This window comes from Dromiciops gliroides, chromosome 2 (genome assembly GCF_019393635.1).
Source record: "Dromiciops gliroides isolate mDroGli1 chromosome 2, mDroGli1.pri, whole genome shotgun sequence".
Lineage (NCBI taxonomy): Eukaryota > Metazoa > Chordata > Mammalia > Microbiotheria > Microbiotheriidae > Dromiciops > Dromiciops gliroides.
In genome coordinates, this window is record NC_057862.1 from 186,163,187 (window position 1) to 186,188,298 (window position 25,112).

General features: G+C 37.2%; 1 protein-coding gene across 5 annotated transcripts in view; it reads left to right on the forward strand.

Annotated features, from left to right (window-relative positions):
- The window catches only part of CDIN1 (CDAN1 interacting nuclease 1), a 295,396-nt gene that overhangs the window by 168,699 nt on the left and 101,585 nt on the right, over window positions 1-25,112 (forward strand). For 3 of the 5 annotated variants that reach the window (XM_043987895.1, XM_043987890.1, XM_043987892.1), the window contains 2 exons: window positions 19,321-19,386; window positions 20,113-20,236. In XM_043987895.1, the coding sequence (XP_043843830.1) occupies window positions 19,321-19,386; window positions 20,113-20,236 (190 nt within the window). The remainder of the gene's footprint in view (window positions 1-19,320; window positions 19,387-20,112; window positions 20,237-25,112) is intronic. The other 2 variants (XM_043987891.1, XM_043987894.1) reach the window with 1 other exon arrangement.

Here is a 25,112-nt window from a genome sequence, read left to right on the forward strand (position 1 = left end):
GAAGTTTATCATAATAGCACCTGCCTCACTGGCTTATTGTGAAGTTCAAATGACATATATAGATAAAGGTCTGTAAAGAAATTCACTAGGTTAATCAACTCCTGGCTGACTCGCCAAAAACTGTAGGGACCAATTTTTAATTGGGGAGTGTTAGCTAAGTGGCTCGCCGCAATATTGGGTCAAGGAAGGAGACTGGCAGCCTCCCTCAAAACAGAATAGGATTTATTTTAACAAGAATGAACTTTAAAAAAAAACAACACACACACAGGATCAGTAGGATCAAGGGAAAGGAAATAAAATGGAGAAAGGGAAATTATACAACCTAAAGAAATACCACCACTCAGGAATCAGCTGAGAATACCCAGCAGAGCTCCTGTAGCCTTCCAGCGGCCAGCTAGAATGGCGAATTCTATCCCCACCCCAATCCCAGAAACCCCATAGCCCCCAGCCAATTGGATGGCCGCTCTGACAGTCACATGACTGCCCTCACTAGGCTTCCAATCTTTATAATTTTGCCAGGCTCATGTAGGCGTCAGGAGTGGTGATGATGTGAGGTGCCAGCACCATGGCCCGTGCATAAAAACCTCAAATAACAATTAATTCTTTACAGGTCTTTATAAACTTTAACGTGCTATGTAAAAGCTGAGTATTATTAAATCACCAGCCAAACACCTACACCTTCCTAATTTTTTTACCTATTTTCCTAACCATTTTTTCTACAGTTATCATATCACCCTCTCCCTGAAAATATAAAATAGCACTTTTACAAGAAAATTTTAAAGCACATATTTCATCTCATTTGGTCCTCACAATCCTGAGAGGTAGGTGCTGTCATTATCCCCATTTAACAGATAGAGAAACAGAATAGGAGATATTAAATGACTAACCTAGGGGATCACATGATTAATAAGTGACTGAGTCAGGATTTGAACTCTAGTCTTTTTGACTTACAACCCAGCACTCTAACCACTGTCATTTAATTGATTTAGAGAAGTAAGTTGGGTGCAATGCCTCAGACCTGTATCCTCTGCCAGTCTCCTAGGCTGTGCACCTTAGTCATGTTTACTTCCCCAGCCATCAGCACAGAACCAGGAGCTCTCTCAGAGCACTTAGCTCATTTACATCTCTTGTTTAGACTATGCCAGTCATGGGCCACTGAGAAATGCTATTAATAAATAAGGCTATGAAGGAGCCAACCTGGAGGTTTAAAACCAACATTAAGAGTGGTTGAAGCATCTGGAAGAAAATTTCTACCTCTGGGTCACTGACATGAAAATTTCCAGGCACCCTGGAAAGATTCCTTTGGTCTTTATGCATAACAGGCCAGGGATTCAAGAACTAGAGAAGTAGCCTGAGATTTCCAAGGCACAACGATGATCTTTGGGAAACACAGACATATTGGGTCTTTATATTGTTGATATTCCATCTTGTCTATAAGTTGCCCTTTTAGAGATGAGGCTCTGAATGTTTTTGGTGCATTTTTCTGTAAGTCTTTAGATCCCATCAGCAATTCATTTTCCATATCTATGTCCCCCGTCCTCTTTCTCTAGCAGAAAGGAAAATTAAAAAAAAAAATTTGTTGTGATAGCAAATGTTTGGCTAATATGAGCTGTGCTTATTTCAACCTCAGAATAGGTATGATGCTTTACCTGGCACACCCAATAAAAGATAGATGTGGGGATTGAGTTTAAACAGCATGGTAGAAAATTAAAAAAACAAACCTGAAGTGCTAGTCCATAAAGATTTATCAGGTTGAGAGGTAAAAAGGTATTGAGGAGAAACAAAATGAGAAAGTGGACAGTTGAGAGTAAGCATTTTATCCCTCCCCATTTTTCCCTCTAGATTCACCTAATGCCCTTTTAAAGCTCTAGCTCTTAACAAACCAAAAAAAAAAAAACGATCCTCCATTTTTTTACCTGTGATTCCAATGTCCAAGAGGGAAGAAGACAAATGCCTAGCATTTGAAACTGGGAAACATTTTAGCAACAATAATTTGGCTAAAATTAAAGGATGCTGTGGTGCTTTGCACTGGTTTTGCTATAAGAGGATCTGGGTTCAGATATTACCTTTGTCCCTTTGAAATTTTGTGACTATAAGCTATGTTACATATTATTATTGTTACTATTGCAGGTGCTTGGTTCGAGTTTCTTTTTGTTGTGGTAGAAGTCAGCTATTATTATTCTTGTTGGTTTTTGTTATTAATATGGTAGCAGTCTTGCTTTCCTAAGAGATTATAATATATTTTCAATCATTAGCTAACAACTATAATGAGTTTTTTTATAATTTATAATTTGGGGGTGGGGCAGGACAATGAGGGTTAAGTGACTTGCTCAGAGTCAAACAGCTAGTAATTGTCAATTGTCTGAGGTCGGATTTGAACTCGGGTCCTACTGAATCCAGGCCTGGTGCTTTATCCACCATACCACATAGCTGCCCCCTATAATGAGTTTTTAAAATATAAATATATTCATTTTAGAGCGTGAGATGGTAAGGAGACCACAGAGATAGATACATAGTTAGGTAGACAAAAAAATACATCCAGGTAGTATGGTTCACAGAATATAGAGAAAACAATTTCTTGAGGTATTTTTTTACTTATGGAAGAACTCTTTTTTTTTTTTTAATGTAAGAACTCCATGAAATCTTTTCCAAAAGAAACTGACAAGATCTGCTGCTAACAAAGTATTCAAGGCCAACCTTAGATGTGTATAGAAGGTGGGCTGGCTCATACTCTATGCACACCTACCAACCACAAGACAACTAGTTATTGAGGGGATAGAATGATCATTAGGACTGGAAGACAAGGAGGCATAGTAAGTCATGTTGACTCAGGAGTAGCTCTTTTTAACTATAATTCTTTTCCTTATTCCTTTTTTTTTTAGTACTCATTCAACAATCTGTAATATGGAAACTAGATTTAATTATATTATTGAATCATGCCCAAAGATGATAACCTTTATTTAACCTTAAAAATCAATTAACTATAAGAAGTTTGACTCTGCCCTTTTGTTCCCATTTCTAGTAATAGTAAAGCTAGGTACCTCATCAGCATGTAAAGAAGGTGGTTAATTTATTCTATGAATTTTAAGTATTTTACTATAGTACTGAATTAACACGTGTTTACTTAAGATTAAAACATGAAAATGCAGTGTCTGGTATGAAATATTGTTATGGTGTAGTCATCCTTTCAGCTTACAAATGCCCCTTCACAATGATTAATTGGGCCTAAAGTAATATGCCAGGCAAATTTAGATAGTACATCATTTAAAATCAAATGGTAAAATACTGGTAAATAAGTAGACACTTGAATCTGATCTTCCTTATTTACACATGTATACTTTGAATTTCATAACAGAGCTGCACCAAACATGTTTATTTTCCTTCAGATCTTGTGATCAGACATAAAATGCCTCACTTGGTGTTTCTAATCCCAAGTGATTTGCAGTGATGAATGTCCCATCCACTCATTAGTCATGGTTTATGTACTAGCTTTTCAAATATTAAGAATCATAACTTGTCCCATATGTTTTTGGTCCCTTCCTTAACTGTCAACCCAGCCCATCTTATCCATGACCTTTCCAATGGAATATCCACTTTCTTCTTTTTGTCACCAAAAGAAAAAAAAATATCTTCCCTCCCCCCATTTTTAAAGAACAATATTTTCTGACATAATTTTGGTTAAATATCAATAATAATTGGGGGCAGCTAGGTGGTGCAATGGATAGAACACCAGGCCTGGATTCAGGAGATCCTGAGTTCAAATCCAACCTCAGACACTTGATACTTACTGGCTGTGTGACCCTGGGCAAGTCACTTAACCCCAATTGCCTCACAAAAAGAAAAAAAAGTCAATAATAATTTTGCCAAAGATTTTAACCAATCATTGTTCAAGAGAGGACATGACCCTGAACCTTGGAGGAAATCACAGTTTTAGTTGAATGGGCTGATAAATATTGGTAGCTTTTCTTCTTGTCTTAGTAACATAGCTAATTTGAATTTTACTTTTTAAAATGGAATCTGGTGTTCTAATGCATTTTCAATCCCATGGGAACTAAAGGACTTTAGCTATTTGTGAAAATAAATGAGTTTAAAAGAAAAGTTCTTTGAGCTCCTTGGAGGAGAGGAAATCTATAAATTTGTGACAGTTATTATGTGCCTGTTTTTAAGCAAACCATTATATCCAAGCAATTAGGTCAAATGTTAACGCTCAATAATTCCCCTTCACACTTGAATTAATATCCATGGGTCATACCATATTACTTTTCTAGGAGTGTTGATGGACTTGTGTTAACCCATTCAGATTTTCTCACCAAGTTTGTGACCAAATGACATGGAATTTCAAGATGGTCTCCGTCTCTTAATATTCTAACAATCTGAGCTAACCAGTCACAAACTGACCAGGTATGTCAGTGGATGATAAATCTAGATGTGCCTGCCTGCCAGTTATCCAGAGTTCATTTTGCCAGTAATGTGAAGAAGCTTGAGCTAGCATTGAATTTATATAACATCTTTGCTCTGAGGCAAATAAGATTCTTCACATACTTTCCATTGGCCATTAGGTATTGTGGTCCTTCCCATAGCACTGTTAAGGGCTAAAATTCTAACTAAACTGTCTAAAATATCTAATGAGTGGTCGCCAATAAATTATAAGCTTTAGCAAGAGTTAGACTTTTAAGCATTTATTAAGGAGAATAAGAATTTGGTAAAGAGAGAGAAAGGCCTAGATTCCTATCTATTAAAGGGAGAGCACATTTCTAGCTCCACTCTCCACCAGAGTCCAGAGGAAAGAGAACGAGACTGATCGCCAGTCTCTTCCTTCCTCCTCCCACTAGCCCGTGTCACTTCCTGACGCCAAAGAAAAGACTCCTGGTCTTGCCCTCAAAGACCTTCACTTCATGGGAGGAACTCTTCTACAGTAAGTCTCCAGAAGGTGGCGTCATTCCAATCGTTACAGCACCCATGTGAAATAGTTAAAGACTGCAATAATCCATCCCACTTGCAGCCTGTAGATGAGGAAAATGTTTTGTTCTCCCAATGGAAATGATAATAATTTATGTACTAAATGAATAATGAGACTATTTCCTGAGCTTTCTTCTCTTTGGTTTGTGGGAGCTTTGGACAAGAAAGCAAAGAGGAAAGAACCTGAGAAACAGGAACAGGACAAGAGTACATACAGGGCTGGAGAAAATAAGAATAGAAAAAGACATTTCTGCCAAAAACAAAGAAGATAAGCCACTGCTCTTCCTTCACCTTCCATGAATTGGCAGACTTCCAGGTGAGAAAAGCTTTCATTAGGTAGCACCAAGGCTAGGAGCTGGTACATATTCTTGTTAAGTTTGGCTGCCTTAATAAGGGTGCAGGAGGAAAAAAAAATTCCCCTTTCCAATGAACATTACCCTGTTGGGAGCAGCTGACAATTACTTTGAGTGACACCTTAGAAGCATTTGCTTTATCCCCCTCTATGTTTGGTCATGCCTCATGTCATACCAGCATATTTTACATGGGTCCTTTTCCAGATCTCATGTAAATACTCTACGGGACTCCAGGAGGGTATAATATAGAAAACTGAATAGGCTTAGTGAAAGATGTCCCTTGCTGTAAGAAATTAGGATCTTTGTTTCCTAAGAGTTCATCTGCTCCTGCTGCTTTATTCCCCACCTGAAGCAACAATCCTCTGCTGGGGAAGTGATTATGATGTGACAAACAGAGGATTATGACTTCAGGTGAGGAATAGGCAGCAGGAGCAGATGAGATTTAGAATACAAAGATCCTGTTTACATGCAGATGTTAGCAGTAGAGAACGAGAGACTAGAAATAAAACATATGATTATATAGGCTGAAGTGAATTGAGAAGGATGGTTATTCCATGAGGCATTAGCTGTTATTTAAATTCTACCCTTTCTGAAGGTTAAAAATAAGATGTGATTCTCATTGTAATTATTGTAGTATTCTTAAAAAAAAAATTGGGTCAATTCTCTTTCCTAAGGGAGCAGGAATGTCAGGGGACTATGATAATGATACTTATACTTCTATATGCCCTTTACTTGAGACTCCAAAGACATGGGCAGTAGATGGTTTGAATAACCTGCTCCAGGCTAGGCACTACAGAGATTTAGAGACTACAAGCTCATCCTCCCAGTCTCTACTCTGTTTGAGTCTCTTCAGGGCTGCTGTTCTTCCTGATCAGAGTTTCCCTTGACTTAAGTAAGGCCACACAGTCAGTAACAGCTCAGAATCCTCTATCAACAGGGAAAATAAAAACTAGTTATATGATCATTATCATTCTAATAATGAGATCGCTGACCTTTTTTTGAGTGTGGAAACAGCTATCTCCAGAACATTTTCAAGTCAGTGCCAGGCTGAGATAGAGTTAAGGAAGGGGACTATCAACCGGATAAGAGCTGGCATCTGTGGCAGCTTCTTCCCTGTGATCAGCTGCTGTGTTGACCATTTAGAGACTTCCATTCTAATAGAATATTGTGCCAATACTTCTGTCATGTTGTGGGAGGAAACAAGGGGGGAAATGCATTAGGATCATAGATCTAGAGCTGGAAGGAACCTTAGAAGCCATCGAGTCCAACCCCCTTATTTTTTTTTTACACATGAAGAAACTGAGACTGGAAGAAATTAAATTATTTGCCTAAGGCCACGATTGGCTATTGTGTCAGAACTGAAATTTGAACTCAAGTTCTCTAACTACAAACTAATGAACATTTACAGTACCATGGATAGTTCTTAAGTAGACACCAGGCTGTTGTTAGCCATCATTTGTTAGTTCATAAGAAACATGCTACTAAGAAAGATAATAATACCAATAGTTGGATTCCTAAGTTAAAAAATATAGGGGCAGCTAGGTGGCACAGTGGATAAAGCAACGGCCTTGGATTCAGGAGGACCTGAGTTCAAATCCAGTCTCAGACACTTGAAACTTACTAGCTGTGACCCTGGGCAAGTCACTTAACCCTCATTGTCCTGCCCCCCTCCCCCCAAAAAAAACATAGTAAATTTTATCATTCTCTTTCTTAATGGATTTCTCTCCCCAAAAAAGAAAAATAAAAGTACTAATTTTCAATGCCATTAACAATACATAGGTTTGTTTTTCGGTTTTGTGTTTTGTTTTTTCCCCATAACCTGTTAAGGAAATTTAAGATGCCACATTTATTTGTTTGTTTGTTTATTTCTCAATTTTTGATAGGTTTGATAGTATTCAGAATTGTTTTTAATTTATAAATTTTTGATTGTTACTGGAGTGGAATATCTTTTAAAGGTTTTGTTTGCTTTTTTCAAAATTCATGTTTCCAATTTTATGAATTGACCCATACACATCTCCCATATCCTACACTAGGTTCCTGTTACAGTGCCTTGTTGGTTTGTTTTTATAATGTAACTTTTATTTTACTTTTTTTTTGAAAACAAGAAACACTGATTTTATCTTTTTTCCTTGCCCTCCCTATTGGAAGGGGGAAGGAGGGAAGGAAAAACAAATATGCATACTATAGCAAAATAAATTTTCTCACTGACTACACCCCAAAATGTATGTCTCATGTTTCTTAAATCCTCTCTATCAGTAATTGGATACCATGGTTCATCATTGGTCTTATGGAATTATGGTTAGGTATTACAGTGATGAGAGTTCTTATGTCTTTCAAAGTTGTTTATTTTTACGGTTTTGTTGTCATACAATATTCTTCTGTTTCTGCTTACTTGCTTATATATCAGTTCATACAAGTCTTTTTAGGTTTCCTTGAAACCATTACATTCTTCATGTCCTTATAGCACAATAGTATTTATACTAGAATTTGTTCATCCATTTTCCAGTTGGCCATTATCCCCTTAATGTCTACTTTTGGGGTTTTTTGCCACCACAAAAAGAGTGTGTGTGTGTGTGTGTGTGTGTGTGTAGATCCTTTTTCTCTTTCTTTGATCTCTTTGGAATATTAGCCTAGTAGTGCTATTGATGGGTCAAAGGTTATGCCCAATTTAATGACTTTTTGCACATAGTTCCTAGTTGTTTTCCTGAATGGCTAGACCATTTCACTGTTCCAACAACAGTGCATTAAGTTGGCTGGCTTTTTTTGTAGCCCCTCCAACAATTGTTATCTTCTGTTTTTGTCATATTCTCCAATCTGATAGTTTTGATGGGAAACCTCAGAGTTCCTTTAATTTTCATTTCTCTGATTAGTAGTATTTTTTCATATGGTTCTTTATGGCTTGGATTTCTTCCTTTGAAAACTGCCTGTTCATATCCTTTGGTCATTTATCAATATGTAGTAAATGGCTATTATTGTTATAAATCTGAATCAGTTCCTTACATATCTTGGAAATGAGACTTTTATCAGAGATGTGTGCTTCAAAGATTCTTCCCAGTTTTCTAATGCCTTGTTATGGAATTGGAGTGACCTTGTTTCAAATAGGCCATTCAAGAAGACCACAAGGTCTGGAAAAAGCTTTGTGGCTAAGCACAGTAGTAGACTCTATAGTCATCCCTATGTATGTCCGTCATCCAAGGCCATGCTAACTAAATGTAAAGAATCCTATCACCAAATTAACCAGGGATGAGTCTTGGAAACATGTTCCTTAATGTATTATTCTATGTCCCCTGACCATTGGATATTAATTACCCCAACAATTTTATATTAGCTCCTGTAAATTTTGTGTGCCAGGCTTTCAGCTGATATAGTCAGCAATGGCATTTTGATTTCTTTTAAAGAAGATTTCATTGTTTTTCTTGGGCATTTTTATTTTTATGTAATCATACATGTCACCTTTGTTTCTGACCATTTCTTCCATTTCTTCTTTGATAACTGTCAATTCAATTGCTTTTCTTATCTTAGCATATTAAATCAGGTTGATTTAGCATAAGTATTGTCTTCACCCTGTTCTTACATTGCTGTCTATCATCATTAGTATTGGTGTTAGTGAGCAGCCTGGGTTAAGCTCAAGAATCATACATCTGCAATCTGACTCACCATATATTTTGTATTTTTTAATTGAGTCACATGGACAAAGGTTAAGTGATCAATCAGTCACCCAACATGTATTAAAATGCCTACTATGTGCCAGCTGCTAAGGATAAAAATATAATAAATTAAATAATCCCTATTCACAAGGAGCTTACATCCTAATGTGGAAGACAATGGAGGAGGGGGGGGGAGGGAGGGAGGGAGGGAGAGAGGAAATTATATACACACACAAAGTAATTAACTCCAACCCTAACCTTAACTTTAATGACATATCTAACCCAAAGGGGTAGGGAGAGCACTAACAGAGAAGGGAATGAGGTAATGCTTAAATTGTATCTTAAAGGAAGAGAGGGACTCTATAAAGGAAGGTGAGGAGGCAGTATATTTCAGGCATGAGGGACAGCCAGTGCAAAAAGTATGGAACTGTGAGATGGAGGAACAAGGGAGAAGGCCATTTTGGCTGTATCACAAGAGTACAGGAGGGAAATAATATACAATAAGATTGGGAAGATAGGCTGGGGCCAAGTTAGAAGGCCTTTAAAAAGCTAAACAGATCAGATTATATTTGATTCTAGAAGTTATTGTTTTGAACCTATGTATACTTATAAGTGAATATGTTTGGTGAGAATTATAAATTCAAATGGATTAATGTTAACATAATCTTAATGAAGGGCATCTTAATACAATGAACAGAAAACATGCTTCAGAGTCAGGAAATACTCAGGTTCACGTTCCACCTCTGACACATACTGGCTTTAGGACCCTGAAACAATCATTTGATTCTTAGCCCCTCCGGGACTAAGACTATGAGTTTCAGAACAGCTTGTCATCAGCATTAGAAGAGGGAATTCTCTCATTAATGGAATTCCTTACACCATTGAAATAATAAGTTTGGTTAATTTAAAAATCTGATTGCTGATATGGTTTTTAGTATAACAAGATTGACAAATATAAAATATGACTCTAGAATACAATACTGTATTAATATAATAGTTTTATATTCCCAGAATCTGTAAGTTCTACTTTATCATTGCATTGGTTGGGCTCTCCCAAAACTATGTCAACCTTACAAATGCTCCACTAGATTTTAACTATCAGAAAAGACTTTCATATGGACCTGGTGACCTACTGTATACCTGTCATTCATAAGTTCACCTAGTTATATTTATAGAAGTTTACAATCAGGTTGTCCAGAGTACGATCTTTTCTTGGCTCTTACATCAAAAGCAATCGTAGACAGGCTCTGAGAAGTGTCAGTGGAAGATATTCATACTCAACAAATCACAGATTTTTGAAGTATTGAGAAAGAATTAAGAAGAATTAAATTTCTTTGTCTACAAAGTGGACAGAACAGTGGCAAGAAGAACACCTTGATGTAAAGTGAAGGTATTATATATGTAAAACACATTCGTTGTGTTGGCATGTGCCATGTGAGGCACTGTCCAGTCAGGGCAGGAGTCCTAGAGCTGAAAGTGTTGACTCCCATGTAAGGGTTGGTTCAGTGTTCATGGTACTGCAATAGAATTCAAGTGGCAAGACCAAATCTTGTTTAGGGGCCTTTTGAAGACTAACTAGCCCTGTGGTCTTTGTTAATTCAATTTAGTATAGATTTATTAAATAAATACCATGAACTTGGGCCTATTTTATTATCTGCAAAATGAGGTTAAACTAGATGATCTCAAAGTTCCCTTTCGTTAAAAATTTTGCCTTAGTGATTATGCGAATCTAAGTTTTGCACAAAGAGCTGTGAAGTCTACTTTTAGGAAGTGTGGAGGTGGAAAGGCATGGCCAGTCCAAATGCTTCTAGGATTAAACATTAAAATGGTTTCAGAGGGACTAACAAAGAAATAACCCCAGAATAGGGGGAAAAAAAAGATTCACTGTAATTCATGAAAGTGGGTACTTTTCCATTTTCTTAATTATGCAGTTGTTGACCATTTTCCATACATTATAAATCATCTTTTATGTACCATTTTACTGGTATTATTTTGACAAAATTGTAGATAAGCATTTTCACATTTAGTTTTCATCTTCATGACTTTTGTTTAATTTGGCATTGCGATCTGAAATTCAGTGTAATCTTTTATCATGAGGATGGCTTTCTTTGTTAAACTAGAATCTTTTTAAATAGCCATACCACCACCACCATCCCTCCACCCCACCCCAAAAAATTTCCAAACCACTGCTTTGTCAATTATTGTATCCTTCTGGAAGTTCTAAGTAGATGTTAACTTATTTCAGATGTGTTTTGTCCCCGTGACTCAAAATCAACCCTATACTTAAAAAAAAAAAAAAAAACGAAATTGTGTAATTGGTATGTAATTGGTTTGGGTATTTTGGGTATTTGGGGGAGAAAGGGGTAGGTAATTAAAAAGCCAAAGGAATTAAAGTTTCAAAGTGTTCTTTAGACACATGCAATTTCTATTTTTTTCCCCGTCCAAAGGTAGTCATGGGGTTTTAAAAATAAGCTAAGACCTTTATTGTATTTAAAAATTAAACATTAGTTGTGTCTGTGAATAAAGCTATATTGATTTTGGTTAAACTGGAGAGAGAATCATTGAAACACATGGATGGAAATGACCTTGAAAGATTATCTAGTCCATTCCCTTGCCTACAGGCAAGTGTCACCTAAACAATTTCAAACAGATGGCTATACACTGAGGTTGTCCCTAAAGATCTTTAGGGAAGCTCCACAGTGGTGTTGGGGTTTTTGTTTTTCCTTAATTTTGAAAGTCTTAAACAAGAATTTATCATAATTCAGAAAGACAGCTTATCCCACCCCTTCTACAAACTAGCTCTGTGACCTTGGGCAAATCACTTAACTTCTTTGCACCTCAGTTTCCTCAGTGCTAACACAAAGTAGAATTAGATAATCCCTCAGGTATCTTCCAGCTCTAAAAATCTGCTATTAAATAAACATTCAGGAAGAGAACATTATTTATTTGTACATGGTGAATGCTAAGTATTATTGAATCGAATTTGTTCTATTTGGAATGTACTTACATGCTTTAAGTGAATAGACAACACTTGAAACATACTGAACCTAATTTGTGAATTGTGAAATAGAAAGGAAGGGCCCTTCTCTTCCAAATATGTAATCTAATCTGAATTAGGCACCAGTAGAGGAAACTGGAAACCCCACTCCTAATATTGCCATTAAAATGACTTTGACGTACCTATGGTACCTTTTACCTTTTCTCAATTAACATTCAAGAAACCTTTACTCCTTTTTTTTTTCTTTTTGGCAGGGCAATGGGGGTTAAGTGACTTGCCCAGGGTCACACAGCTAGTAAGTGTCAAGTGTCTGAGGCTGGATTTGAACTAGTACTCCTGAATTCAGGGCCCGTGCTTTATCCACTGTGCCACCTAGCTGCCCTTCTAAACCTTTACTCATAAAAACAATTTTCTATCAAGGAGAGGGCTGGGTTGTTTTTGGTTTGTATTTTTAGAGGGCTCCTTGACTCTGGAGTCAGAGGACATGGTTTCAAATTCCAATTCTGACAATTAGTATCTTTGTGATTGTGAGCAAGTCACTTATCCCTGGTTTCCTTTGTTTTGTTTTATTTTGTTTTGTTTTTTAAAAAGGCCCTGAGGTTAGCACAAAATTTGGGGAGCCAACCTAAGTTCAGAGAGGCTCACCACCAGGTAGGCTTCGGGGTAACTCAGTTTTTAGTCATACCAATGCACAAAGACCATGTGCTAAGACACAGCACAACTAAGACTAATGTCTGTGACTTCCAGAAGTATTCTAAAAGTGAAAAGGAAGCCTCAAACACCTGCATATTTTACTTAATAGCAATGAGCAGATTTATCAGCAAATCATTCTGTACAATGAGTTAATACATTTCTCCAAAAAAGTAGTTTATTCATTGGTGTAGTTGTCAGACTCTAGAGTAGAGGCTCTTAAATTTGTTTTGTCTCATCTAACCCCACTTTTAGATGTCTGGTGAAGCCCATGGATCCAATCTCTGAATAATAAATACATAAAATAGGATCACAAAGGAAATACAGTTATCAAAAAAAAATTTTTTTAAAGCCAAGTTCATCCCAGGTTAAGAATCCCTGTTCTAGATAATAATTTCTAACACATGATAATGGTTAAAGAAAAAAAGAAAAGATTATAGCGGCAGCCAGGTGGCACAATGGAATAGAGCACCAGACCTGGAGTCAGGAGGACTTGATTTCAAATCCAGCCTCAGACACTTACAAGCTCTATAACCCTGGGCATGTCACCTAATTCCAATCGCCCCCCCCCAAAAAAAAAGATTACATTAGGATGCCAGTTTGGAACTGCCAATGTGTCTACTGTGATATAGAAAAGCAGGGACCAAAGAGTCAAGTTATAGAGGAAATTGGGTCATAGTCAAGTCTTAACTTTAAGGACCTAACAAGAGCTTTGTGTACTTGAACTATCATAATTGTTGGCTTTTCCAAACCTTTCCTCCTACTCCAAAATTAAATAAAGATTACTTAAGAAAAATTAAAGGCTTGACTCAAGCTAGGTATAATATTCTCTGATTGGGTGACCTGAAGAGGTCACAAATCCCATGATCCCAAAATCTCTCTCCTGAGCTTTATTCTAATAGAGGATTGTTTGTTTTTTTGAATATTTTTGTCCATTTTGCATGTGAAAACAATTGTAACATTCTTTTTAAAAACATTGAGTCCCAAATTTTTTCCTTCTCCTTAACTTTCTCCTCCGAGATGGTAAGCAATATGATATAGGCTATACATATATAATCATGCAAAACATGTTTCCATATTAGTTATGTTGTGAAAGAAAACACAGACCAAAAAAAAAACCATAAAAAAATTAACCGAAAAACAATATGCTTCAATCTGCATTCAGACTCTATCAGTTCTTTCTCTAGAAGTAGATAGCATTTTTCATCATGAGAACTTTGGAACTGTCTTGGATCATTGTATTGCTGAGAATAGCTAAGTCATTCAGTGTTGATCATTGTACAATATCTAATAGAGGTTTTGAGAATTTCCTTGGTTATAGGGAATAAAGATAGATACCTCCTGGGGCAGCTAGATGGCGCAGTGGATAGAGCACTGGCCCTGGATTCAGGAGGACCTGAGTTCAAATCCAGCCTGAGACACTTGATACTTACTAGCTGTGTGACCCTGGGCAAGTCACTTAACCCCAACTGCCTCACCACAAAACAAAAAACTGAAAACAAAAAACAAAAACAAGATAGATACCTCCTTGGATTGTCATTTTCTTCTGTAAATGAATAAGGCTGCTTAGCTAGAGAAGCCTTCCTTTTGCTTTCTGTTGAATCTCACCCAACCCTTTGGTGACCTATTAAAACATTGAGCTTCTTGACTAGGATTTTTGCCTCAGAGAGGAACAATCCATAATGTACCTTGTCCTACATCCTAACTGTCAGTTCCTTTTAAAGGAGTAGGACCTTGATTTTATTTCCTTTGCCCCAATACCATTCATCATCAAACTCACGATGTACTTTTTTTATTTTGTTATTTTGTGAGGCAGTTGGGGTTGTGACTTGCCCAGGGTCACACAGCTAGTAAGTGTCAAGTGTCTGAGGCTGGATTTGAACTCAGGTACTCCTGAATCCAGGGCCAGTGCTCTATCCACTGTGCCACCTAGCTGCTCCCACATGATGTACTTTTGCTGTTCCTGGACTTAACCTCATTGCACTGAGTTTTACCTACCTAGTTTCTCATTCTAGATGGAAAATCATTGTGTTAAATATTGAAATTAGATTCACTTGAATAAAATGACCACAGAAATACCCTAGTTGACATACCTGATATCCTGCCTGTTAAATACTGAATCTTTGGCTATTATTTATCAATAATTATAGCAGTTTTGTTTCAAGTGGCTTAATGTTACTTAGGGCATACACTTTTGTTGAAGTCCTAAGTCAATGAATGGGTTACTTGATCTCTAAATATCTAAGTCATTGGATGATATGAACAATCATATAGCATACGCCTCTCTCTGATGATGGTTTTCTCACTGCTTTTTTTCCCCTTCTGTTGATTTGCTTTTGTATTTTGCATGTAATGTATGATAAGGAGAAAAGAAACCATGTCCCCTAGAACACCCCGCCCCCTTCCCCCCCCCCGCCCCCAAATCCACCATCCAAATCTCCAAGAGTCTCTTATTGGCTCTACAAATCCTAAAGCCAAAAGACTTCATGGATTTACAGACTGAGAATTGATCATGCATGCTTCCCCCTCTAAGTAAAATGTAAACTCCTTGAGTTTGGGAACTGTTTCTTCATTTTATTTTTGAATCCTTGGCACCTAGCACAGTGTTTTGCAAGCAAGGGAGTGTTTAATAAATGGTTGTTGTAGTGGATTCTGCAAAGCTTCAGGCAACTTAGAATACCATCCAGATAGGCCTGGGGTAGAGTGTTCTAAAGGACCAATTATTCTGAGGGTGGATTGATCTGGTTGTGTAGTATATGCTACAAAAGACGATGATTGCAAATTGCTCTTTTAAAAGAATTTGGTGCAAATTTGAGCTCATTCCAAGAAGATCTTGTAGTGTGGTGGTCAACCAAAGGCCCCAGCATCATTCTAATTGAAAGGAAGTTAAATGAATTTCCTGGATAAGGAATTAGTTAGAGAGCTGTGTGGTTTATTGAAAAGAAGACTAGAATATGGAACCAACCTCTCTGAGGCCAGAGAAGTTTTTCCTTTGTCCTGCATTTCCCCTGCATTGCTCTTCCCCCTGCATTCCATTGTATTTGTTATTTATAGGAAGCCGAATCATTCCTTGGAAATTGACTAGCCAGAATAAAAAATGAACTGGTTGAGAGCAAGGATTCTGACTTTCTAAAACTTTGTAGCAGAATGTAGCCGAATGCCCTGTAAAGAGTAGCACCTGGTACTATACATATATATAAATTTAGGTGCTTTGTTGGTATCACATTCTCCCTCACCCCAACCAACACATACCTATTAGCAATAATAATAATAGAAACAATATTCTTTTCCTTTCTAGAGGAAGGAATAAAGAAGTAAGACATCAAGTACCTTGGTTAAGGTCACATCATGAAAATGTGATGACCCAAAATAAGCTTACAATGGAATCCTTACCCTCAGGATCAGGAGAAATTCACAAACTTATGAAGAACGCAGTTAAATGGAAAAGAGGAGAGTAGATTGAGGGAAAATACAACACCAAGTATCCAACTCAAGAATATATGAATAGTTCAGGGGCGGCTAGGTGGCACAGTGGCTAAAACACCGGCCCTGGATTCAGGAGTACCTGAGTTCAAATCCAGCCTCAGACACTTGACACTTACTAGCTGTGTGACCCTGGGCAAGTCACTTAACCCCCATTGCCCTGCAAAAAAAAAAAAAAAAGAATATATGAATAGTTGAACTACAAATGAAATGCCCAAAGTTTTGGTCCCATGAGTAGGTTGGCCATTGAGTCAGGAAAGAAAGCATCACTCAGTAAGGTAAATTTTTATGGAAGAGATGAAAAATCTCAGGACATCTTTTCTTCCCCACACATATTTCTCCCTATACTTCAATTAGGAGAAGCAGTGGGAGAAAGAGCATTGAACTTGGTCTCATGAGATCACAGAATCTCAAAGTAGTGAGAGATGTTAGGGCCATCTAAATAGTCCAACTCATATAAGAAGAAGAATTCCTTCTGCAACATCATCATAAATTGATCGCCCAGCCTTTACTCAAGGATTTTCAATGGCAGGGAACCCACTGCCTCCTCAGGCAGATCATTCTGTTTCTGAACATCTGCAATTGTTAGGAAGTCTGTTGTTACATTGAAACAACGAAAAAGTGTCTTTCTGCCTCTTCTTGTTCCAACCTTTTCTCTTTGTGTTCAACTAAAACAAGTTTAATCTCTCTTCCTCAGGTCACCAGTACATATACTTGAAGACAATGATCATATCTCTCCTAAATCTTTTCTTCTTCAGGCTAAACATCCTAGTTTCTTCAAGTGATCCTCTTGGTACATAGTCTCTTTTTTTAGCTAGTTCTTAGCATAACAGAAATTTTAAGTCACCAGTCTGCCTTGAAAGTTTTCCATAATAAAGAGAAAGAATTGGGCTGATTTAAAATACCTGAGTTCAATCCCAGCTCTGAGTCTCAAATTTGTCACTTATTAAGTCAAGGTATTAATATTTACACTATTTGGACTATATACCTCATAGAATTGTGGTGAGGAAAGAAGTTTATAAACATTAAAATATTACCTATTATTATTAGACTGTCATGTCCTTTGGACTTAGTCATGTAGCCTCAGGTTTCCGTTTTTTCCATCCAGTATTAGAATAGGAAAACTGAATCAAAGTCATGATGAGAAAGAATGAGAAAGGGAAGCAAAACACGTAATTGGGTAAAAGAAAACAGGTGACTCATTGTGAAAACTCCCAAATAACTTCTCTTCTCTACATAATGGAAACATGAAATTGCTTGGAGATGAAAGGAAGCCTTAGAGGTCTTCTGCCTTCCTGCCTGCAGGCAGGATTCCATCCAAACCAACTTGGCTATGGGAGTGTCTGCCTTAAACTTCTCCTGGGACAGATAGGAAGATTCCACTATTCTTTCTGGTATTTTATGTCTGTGTCTTTTGTTTTTCTTTCCATGTTTATGGAATTTTAATTGTAGGTATTTGTGCTTATAATCTTGGTGCTGTACGTTAATTAGTTTATGTCTCCTTTTTTAAAGGATTTGGATGGGTACAATAGATTGCTTGGTCACCTTTGAAAAATTTGTTTTGAACTTCTTTCAGAAACATAATTTTTCTTTTCAAAGTATATTTCAAACATCTACAAAGTTTGATCAAACTAAGGTAGTTGAAATAAGAATTAATCTGCCTTTGCAAATGTCTACCCAGCTTTTAAAGCTGTTCATCATCTCCCCAGGGCTTCAGCCCCAGAGCACCTGAACAGAGATGATTTCATGATTTCTCTTTTGCATGAAATGTTCTAAGTTGTTGTCTTGCCATGTAGGGAAAAGAAAAATTTCTAACCATGGTCACCTAGGTTTCAGAGCTTTTTTTCCTCCTTTTTTTCTAGTAAGATTAGTTTGATTTCTGTTTCATTATCTGAAAAGTTCATTTGATTTTTTCTTCTACTTCAAGGAGAAAAGTGCTTTAAATGACGGCAGTCTTAAGATTTGGTTTGCTTTAATGCCGTCGACTTATAACAAATTTTCACTTAAAGATCTAGTTTAAATATTGTTCTTGTCGTTAAAAGGTTATTTAAGCTCAAAATGCTGACCTTTCAAGATGCACACAACAGTGTTCTAAAACAGAGTTTCTGAGCGTTGGCCATGAAACCACTGTCTTAGGCTGATAAATGGATTGGAAATAAGCTACCCAACATTGGGAACGGGCCATTAATTTTAATCAAAGGTGATGCAGAAAGGCGAATGGGATGCATGACAATGTCAACAGCCCAGTAGATGTTAAGAGACCACACAGCCTTCCTTGTTACTTGGTTGGGCCATTAGTTGAGGTTGGGTGAAGACAGAAAGCCATGTCTGGAATTGAATGACCAGGTCACTCCAAAATCTAATGGAGAACTCCTCATTTCAGAAATCACATTGTAATGGTATTAGAAGTCAAGGACAGCATTTTAAAAATATTGAAGGATATTTTTTTTAAACTAAGCACCTAGCTAGTTTTCACAACTTTGTCAGCTTTCAGCATTTCCCTGACTTAGAAAGCCTCACTTCCTTCCTAATGGTTCCCTGATATTTGCAAAGGATCAAGGAATCGAACAGACTTAGAACAAATCTCAAAGCATGTTTACTTTTCAAAATTAGATCGTGTTAGTTGTAAAACTTTGGTAAATGCCACAAACTACAGCATGCCAAAGGAATTAAGCAGTACAATTCATCCTCTACCGTTACTGTTTCCCCATCACTCTTTCCTCAACTTCATAAATACTTTTATTATTTGAAGCTAAATTTGTTTAAAGGAAATCGTGAAAGCCTTTAACTCAAAACTTTAAAAGACAACCATATTATACCTTGTTAAGAGCTGTTAACATTAGCTTGTTAAGCATTATTAGCAAGCTCCATGATGGGGTAGACTCAATCAGCAAATCTATTTCTTTATTTTGAATATTTTCAGTTACAAAAAAGTGCTGTATGACAGCTTGAATTAATGATGTTTATAATGAAGACATAAAAATGCAGAGGCGACAAAAGAAGCATTTTTATATCCATGCTTCAGGTTTGCTAAGAAGGTTCATTTAATCTGACATAGTATTGCATGCATAAGACGGATATGTATGACTGCATTAGTAATTTTTGAACTCTTTTCAAAAAGAAAAGTAATTATTTTGCTGTCTTGTTAATGGAATAATGTTATAAATAATGGTATTTGTTCTCACCATAGATGAAGATCAACTCCGTGCAAAGGGTTATGACAAAACACCAGACTTCATTTTAGAAGTACCGGTTGGTAAGTCCCTAAAGTTGTTGTATGTCTCTATGTTAGAGGAAAGAGTCTTTTCTTTTCACAAAATTATATTTTTGTTAGCATTAACAAATGTGGAGAGACTAAGGATGGTAATGTAACACTTTGAAAACTCTGCATATATATTTTATAGAGTAAAAATCCCTTTTTAAATAAGGAAGGAGCACTGGATTTGGAATAAGATAAGGTAAGTTTGAAATCTGATTCTGACACTTATTATCTTTGTGGCCTTGGTCAAATTGCTTAATCTCCATGGGCTTCAGTGTCTCAATCTCCAAAGGGAGGAGGTTGGACTAGATGACCTCTCAAGTCCTTTATAGCTTGAAGTCTGTGATCCTATGAAATTTTGAGTCACATCAAGTAATTTTTTAAATATTGGCTTCCTAAACTGTGGTCCCCTTTAAAAATTGTCCATATGTTGGTCTACTATATGTGTTTACCCTTCAAGTAATAAAAGCAGACTTAAAAAATTGTCCATATTAAAAGGGTTTTTGAAGCACAGAAAAAAAAATTAAAAGTAAAGTAGAGGTAATTGTGTCATAAATATCCTTTGAAATGTATATGTACAAAATTTTTTGTAAGCACATTGACAGACCATGCGTTGGTCACATCATGAGTATAAATTAGCCAGTGCTCCATTAACTTAAAACGTTTGGAAAACTATGCAGAGCTGAGGATTTCAAATATCCCATTCACTTCACTTTATATCAGTAATGCTTTGTCCCTTAGCTCTCGAAGGGCACATAATTCACTGGATTGAAAGCAAAGCCTCATTTGGTGATGAATGTAGCCACCAGGCCTACCTGCACGACCAATTCTGGAGCTACTGGAACAGGTATGGTTCCATTATTTTTCTTTTAAGATGAACGATGCTCAGCTGAAATCTCATTAGAAATAGAATATTTTGTTTAGCTGGTAAAAAATGCTGGTAGCTTTTGTTTGGAGTAAATATAGGGTCTTGATTAATGTATTCGTTTCAGATAATTTAAACTTCTCTGCTTTCATAATATTGCTTGCATATTTTTTTTAAAAAAAGGGGAAATCTCTGCATTATGACAAAGTCAGTTTATACTGTTTTCTAAAATCATAATACTGATGTCATTTCAAATACAGAAAATCCAATGAGATATGTATTTTGATGCTGTCTTTCAAATTCCTTTCATTGTTGCTCTGAAATAATATTTTAATATCAGCCAGACCAAAAGAAAGGACTTTAGCCCAGACTCTTTGGGTGAAGGTTATCTTACACTGGAAAACAAAATCCTCTCCAATTCAGTTAATGGTGTTGAACTCTTTAGGGGATTCCCTTGGTTATGAGGGTTATGAGGGTGCTATTAGCAACTTTGTTGGTTTTATTTTCTATTCCACCCATGAGTTTGGGGTATAAGAGAAGGCACATCAGGCAGTAGTATGAGGTTCACTGTGCCCATAAGTGTGAATGAGTAAAATACTACTTTGGGGGAAGGAGGGAAGGTACAGATATTTCAAAGGATGAGATCAGATCATCTGTGGGCAGTAGTAATGGCCTAAGAAAATGGGACTTAGATGACAAAATTTGGCATTGCATTTGTGACTTCTCTCTACAAAAGGCCAGCAGATCTCTCCTTCTCTTGCAGCTGTGCTGAATTGAGCCCACTTTTTTTCCATGGTAACAATGATCGTGACAAAAAGCTGAATGTAATGGCTTTCTTGATTTTCTTGTGTAATTGTGCGTGGCATCCAAGCTTTACTTTAAGGGGATGGAGTGGGAAAGTGCAAAATGTTTTAGAAATCAATGCTACTTCAGCATTTTCAGAGTTTTCTTCAGATTCTTTTCAAAACTAGCAACTTGGGGGATTTAATTTGAAATTATAGACAATTTCTGATGAGCAGGCTAAGTGTAAATAAAGGATTGTTTTGAAAGCGTTGAGAAATGAATGAGAAGTTCATGTTGCCGAAGTCTGAGAAACCTTTAGCAAACCGACAGACTTGGTTTATTGTTCACTTGGAAATATTATTCTGTTTTACATTTTGAACAGACTTTAAAACAGCAACAACAATAATAAACCCTCTATCCCAAGTAATACAGCCAATGTAAATGTTTGGAAAAATGACCCTTAGCCCATAGTAGTAGAAGTACTAAAAAATAGCCCAAGTTCTGTGATTTAATGGAAGTCAGGTCACCTAGGTTTAAATCTTGGCCCTGCCATTTATTACCTGGGTGACCTTGGACAAGTTGCTTAACTTTGTTAGGCTTCAGTTTCCTCATCTGTAAAAAAGAAAGGGTCAGACTAGTAACCTCCAAGATGCTTTGTAACTCTATATCTATCTTATTATTTATGCACATTGGCAAAAGGGAACACTGCCATACACAGGCAGCAGATAATGCGCAATTGTTTGGGGCTTTAGGATACTTTGCAACCTACTACTCTTTCTATTCAAATTCTATTTTCCTTAGACTGGTTTTTCCTTTTTTTTTTTTTTTTTTTTTTGGTGTGGGACTATGAGGGTTAAGTGACTTGCCCAGGGTCACACAGCTAGTAATTGTCAAGTGTCTAAGGCTGGATTTGAATTCAGGTCCTCCTCAATCCAGGGCCAGTGTGCCACCTAGCTGCTCCAAGACTGTTCTTAAACTCCCTATTGCCTCCAGGATCAAATAAAGTCTTCTGTTTTGCACATAAAACCTTTCAACATGACTTCATCCTATGCTTTGAGTCTTCTTTCAATTTGCTCTCCTGTATGGCCTACCTACAAGTCTGCTTGCTTTTCTCACATATCACACCCCATTTCCTGATTCTGTGCCTTTTCACTGGCTACCTGGAATGCTCTTCCTCCTCACCTCACTTCCACCTTCACCTCCTGGGTTCTCTGACTTCAGTCTGCTTCCAAGACAATCTCTGCTTTCAAGGAGCTTACATTCTTTTGGGTCAGTGAAGGATAACTCAGTTGATTCATCAGCAAAAATTGATCAAGTTCCTAATATGTGCCATACACTGCAAAGCTCCTGGATAAGACTAAAAGAGGGGAGAATGGGAATGAGCAATGAGGTAGAGTGGATAGACAATAGAAATAATTTCATCCAAATATTTAGCCGATTTAAGTTAGTTGCCACAAGAAGCAGGCAAAAATAAAAAAACAAACAAACAAAAAAACCACAGGAAGCATCCTGGTCACCAAGCATCTTAATTGCCAAATGGAGCAAGTTTGGAGTGCCAAAAGTAACCATGAGTTAGAACACAGACCTGCTTTTAAAATCTCATGGGGAAGGATAGCTTTGAGCAATAGCATCTTGTAAAGCAGGAGGGCAGCTGGGTAGTGTAGTAGAGAGAGTACCAGGTTTAGAGGAAGGAATACCTAAGTTCAAATCTGGCCTCCAGCACTTACTAGCTGTGTGACACTGGGCAAATCACTTAACTTCCATCCACCTCAAATTTCCTCATCTGTAAAATGAGATGGAGAAATGGCAAACTGCTTCAGTATCTTTGCCAAGAAGAGTCACAAAGATCGAATGAAAATTATATAGAGAAGGTCCATTGAGGGACTGATATAAAGTATCTGAAGGAGAGGAAAAACATAAAGTTGTATGTACATATACATACATATGTACACATAAAATCTCAGAACTTGTTACTACTAGGAAAAAAATGTCCAAGGGAACATCAATAGCTAGAAAACTACACTTCCATCTATATAAAACCGCATGAGAATGATCTGTATATGTATTAAGAGAATTAGAGCAGGCTTCCACAGGCAATACTTGATATTGAACTTTATCACTTCACATTTAAGTGAAAGTGGTGAAGAACAGACTATTTCATTTTGCTTATTTGTTGAACTAGCATTTGACTCAGGAAAACAAAACACCACTTCCAGGTTCTTTGATAACAAGGTGTCTGTCTTCTGTCCATACAGCAAGATCATTCAAGATCCCTTGAAAGAAATAAACAACACTAACAACTTTGTTCAGTGACCCTCTGATAATAAATATGAGGCAAAGCATAAAACAAGATAATTGTGTAACAAAGCTATTCACCACTGTGATAGATGAGATCTCATGTAGAGTCCTGATTGAGGAGGAATTATCCATGGAAAGTGAGGTCCTCGATATTGTCTTGCTTGTGGATAATGTTGTATTGATTACTTCAAATCTTAAAACTTTACAGAGCCTCTTTGGAGGAGATCTGTAACTACATAAAGGAATTTGACCCTTCCATCCACACAGGATGATCAAGTGCCTGGCACATTTTGACTGATTGTTGCATAGATTTCAACATGTGTTTACATTGACACCCTATAATCGATAGCATATAAATTTGGGACAGACTTATACAGAGGAATAATGAATGGGGTCTGGAGTTGAATAGGATGAGAACAGGCTGCATAGCTCTCAGGAAATTATAAAGCACTTTTCTTGACCCCAAGTTTCCCATGGAAGCAAAGACCTCTCTTTTAGACTACCGTTTTCCTGCTATTGCTATATGGCAGCAAAACACAGAATACCACTGCTTCTAAAAATTAGATGATCATCACACAGAGGCCATTGGAGAATTGCATGATGGTATGAAAAAGCTGCAATGTATGATCAGAGCAACTCTGAAGAACAGGAATAGGAGAGGTCATCAAGGAATTGTATGATAGAAAGAGAAGACGGGCGAGACATAGGGCAAGAATGAAGGGATCACAGATGGACAGCTGGTGCTCCACTGGTGCCATTAGCATTTTGGGGGGTGGCGATGATATTGGGAAAAAGTAAAGAAGGCTCCTGCATATTGGATATACCTTCTCTGGTGAACTTTTGGGAGGACATGGATAATAGTTGCAAAGAAGGAACAGGCATCATTGATGCTGATCTGCATTATCATGGGGAATTTCTGAATCAATGAAATCACAGATCCATTTAAACATTCAAATATAAATTATTCTTCTGCTTCTCTTTCCAAGATGGTTTAAAACTATCTCAAGGATCATAAAATCACTAAGGATTCCAGCCCCTGCCCCCATCTTCCCAGTATTCCTAAGAAGAGAATCTTTTTTCCTTAAAATATCCCTCTTGACTCTCAGGAACCCACCTTCTCATATGAAAGAGTAGGGTACTTATTAAGTAGGATGACATAAGGAGGGAAAAAACAAACCAATCACTTCTAATCTGAATGATAAGGTCTATGTTTGAATCCTAGCCCCTATAATCATAGGTTCTGTGATTCTGGAGATGTTACTTAATCTCTGTGCCCTAGTTTTCCCATCTGGAAAATGGGGGCACTTGTTGGGAGCTAGGATATTGGTAAAACTTGGAAAACGTGAGGTTTATGTTCACACTCTCACCACACCAGCCTCTACTGTTTGTGAACAAGAAAGCTGTGGTACAGATGGGATCATTTGCATAAACTTGACCCCAAGGTGATCTGGGACCCAGCTTTGGGTCCTTTGGGACAAGGAGTATATAAAGTTAGCTCTTATACTCTGGCTGGGAACTCTAAAGAAACTAGGGAACCTCCTTGCCGGTGGATTTTCATCTTCTTGTAATGCTTTTAACCACCATGGGATCTACTACCTGGGCATATTGGAATGTGTTGTTAGTAAAAGGATGGTTTGTTCAGACTCTCAGACGATTGAGTGGCCCATTGAACCAGTTGGGGAGCCTCGAACAGTGTAGCACTAACACTTGTGATGCCTACCTCACAAGAAGATTCCATGGCAGCAAGTCAGTTTTCTTTTTTCTTTTTTTTTTTTTT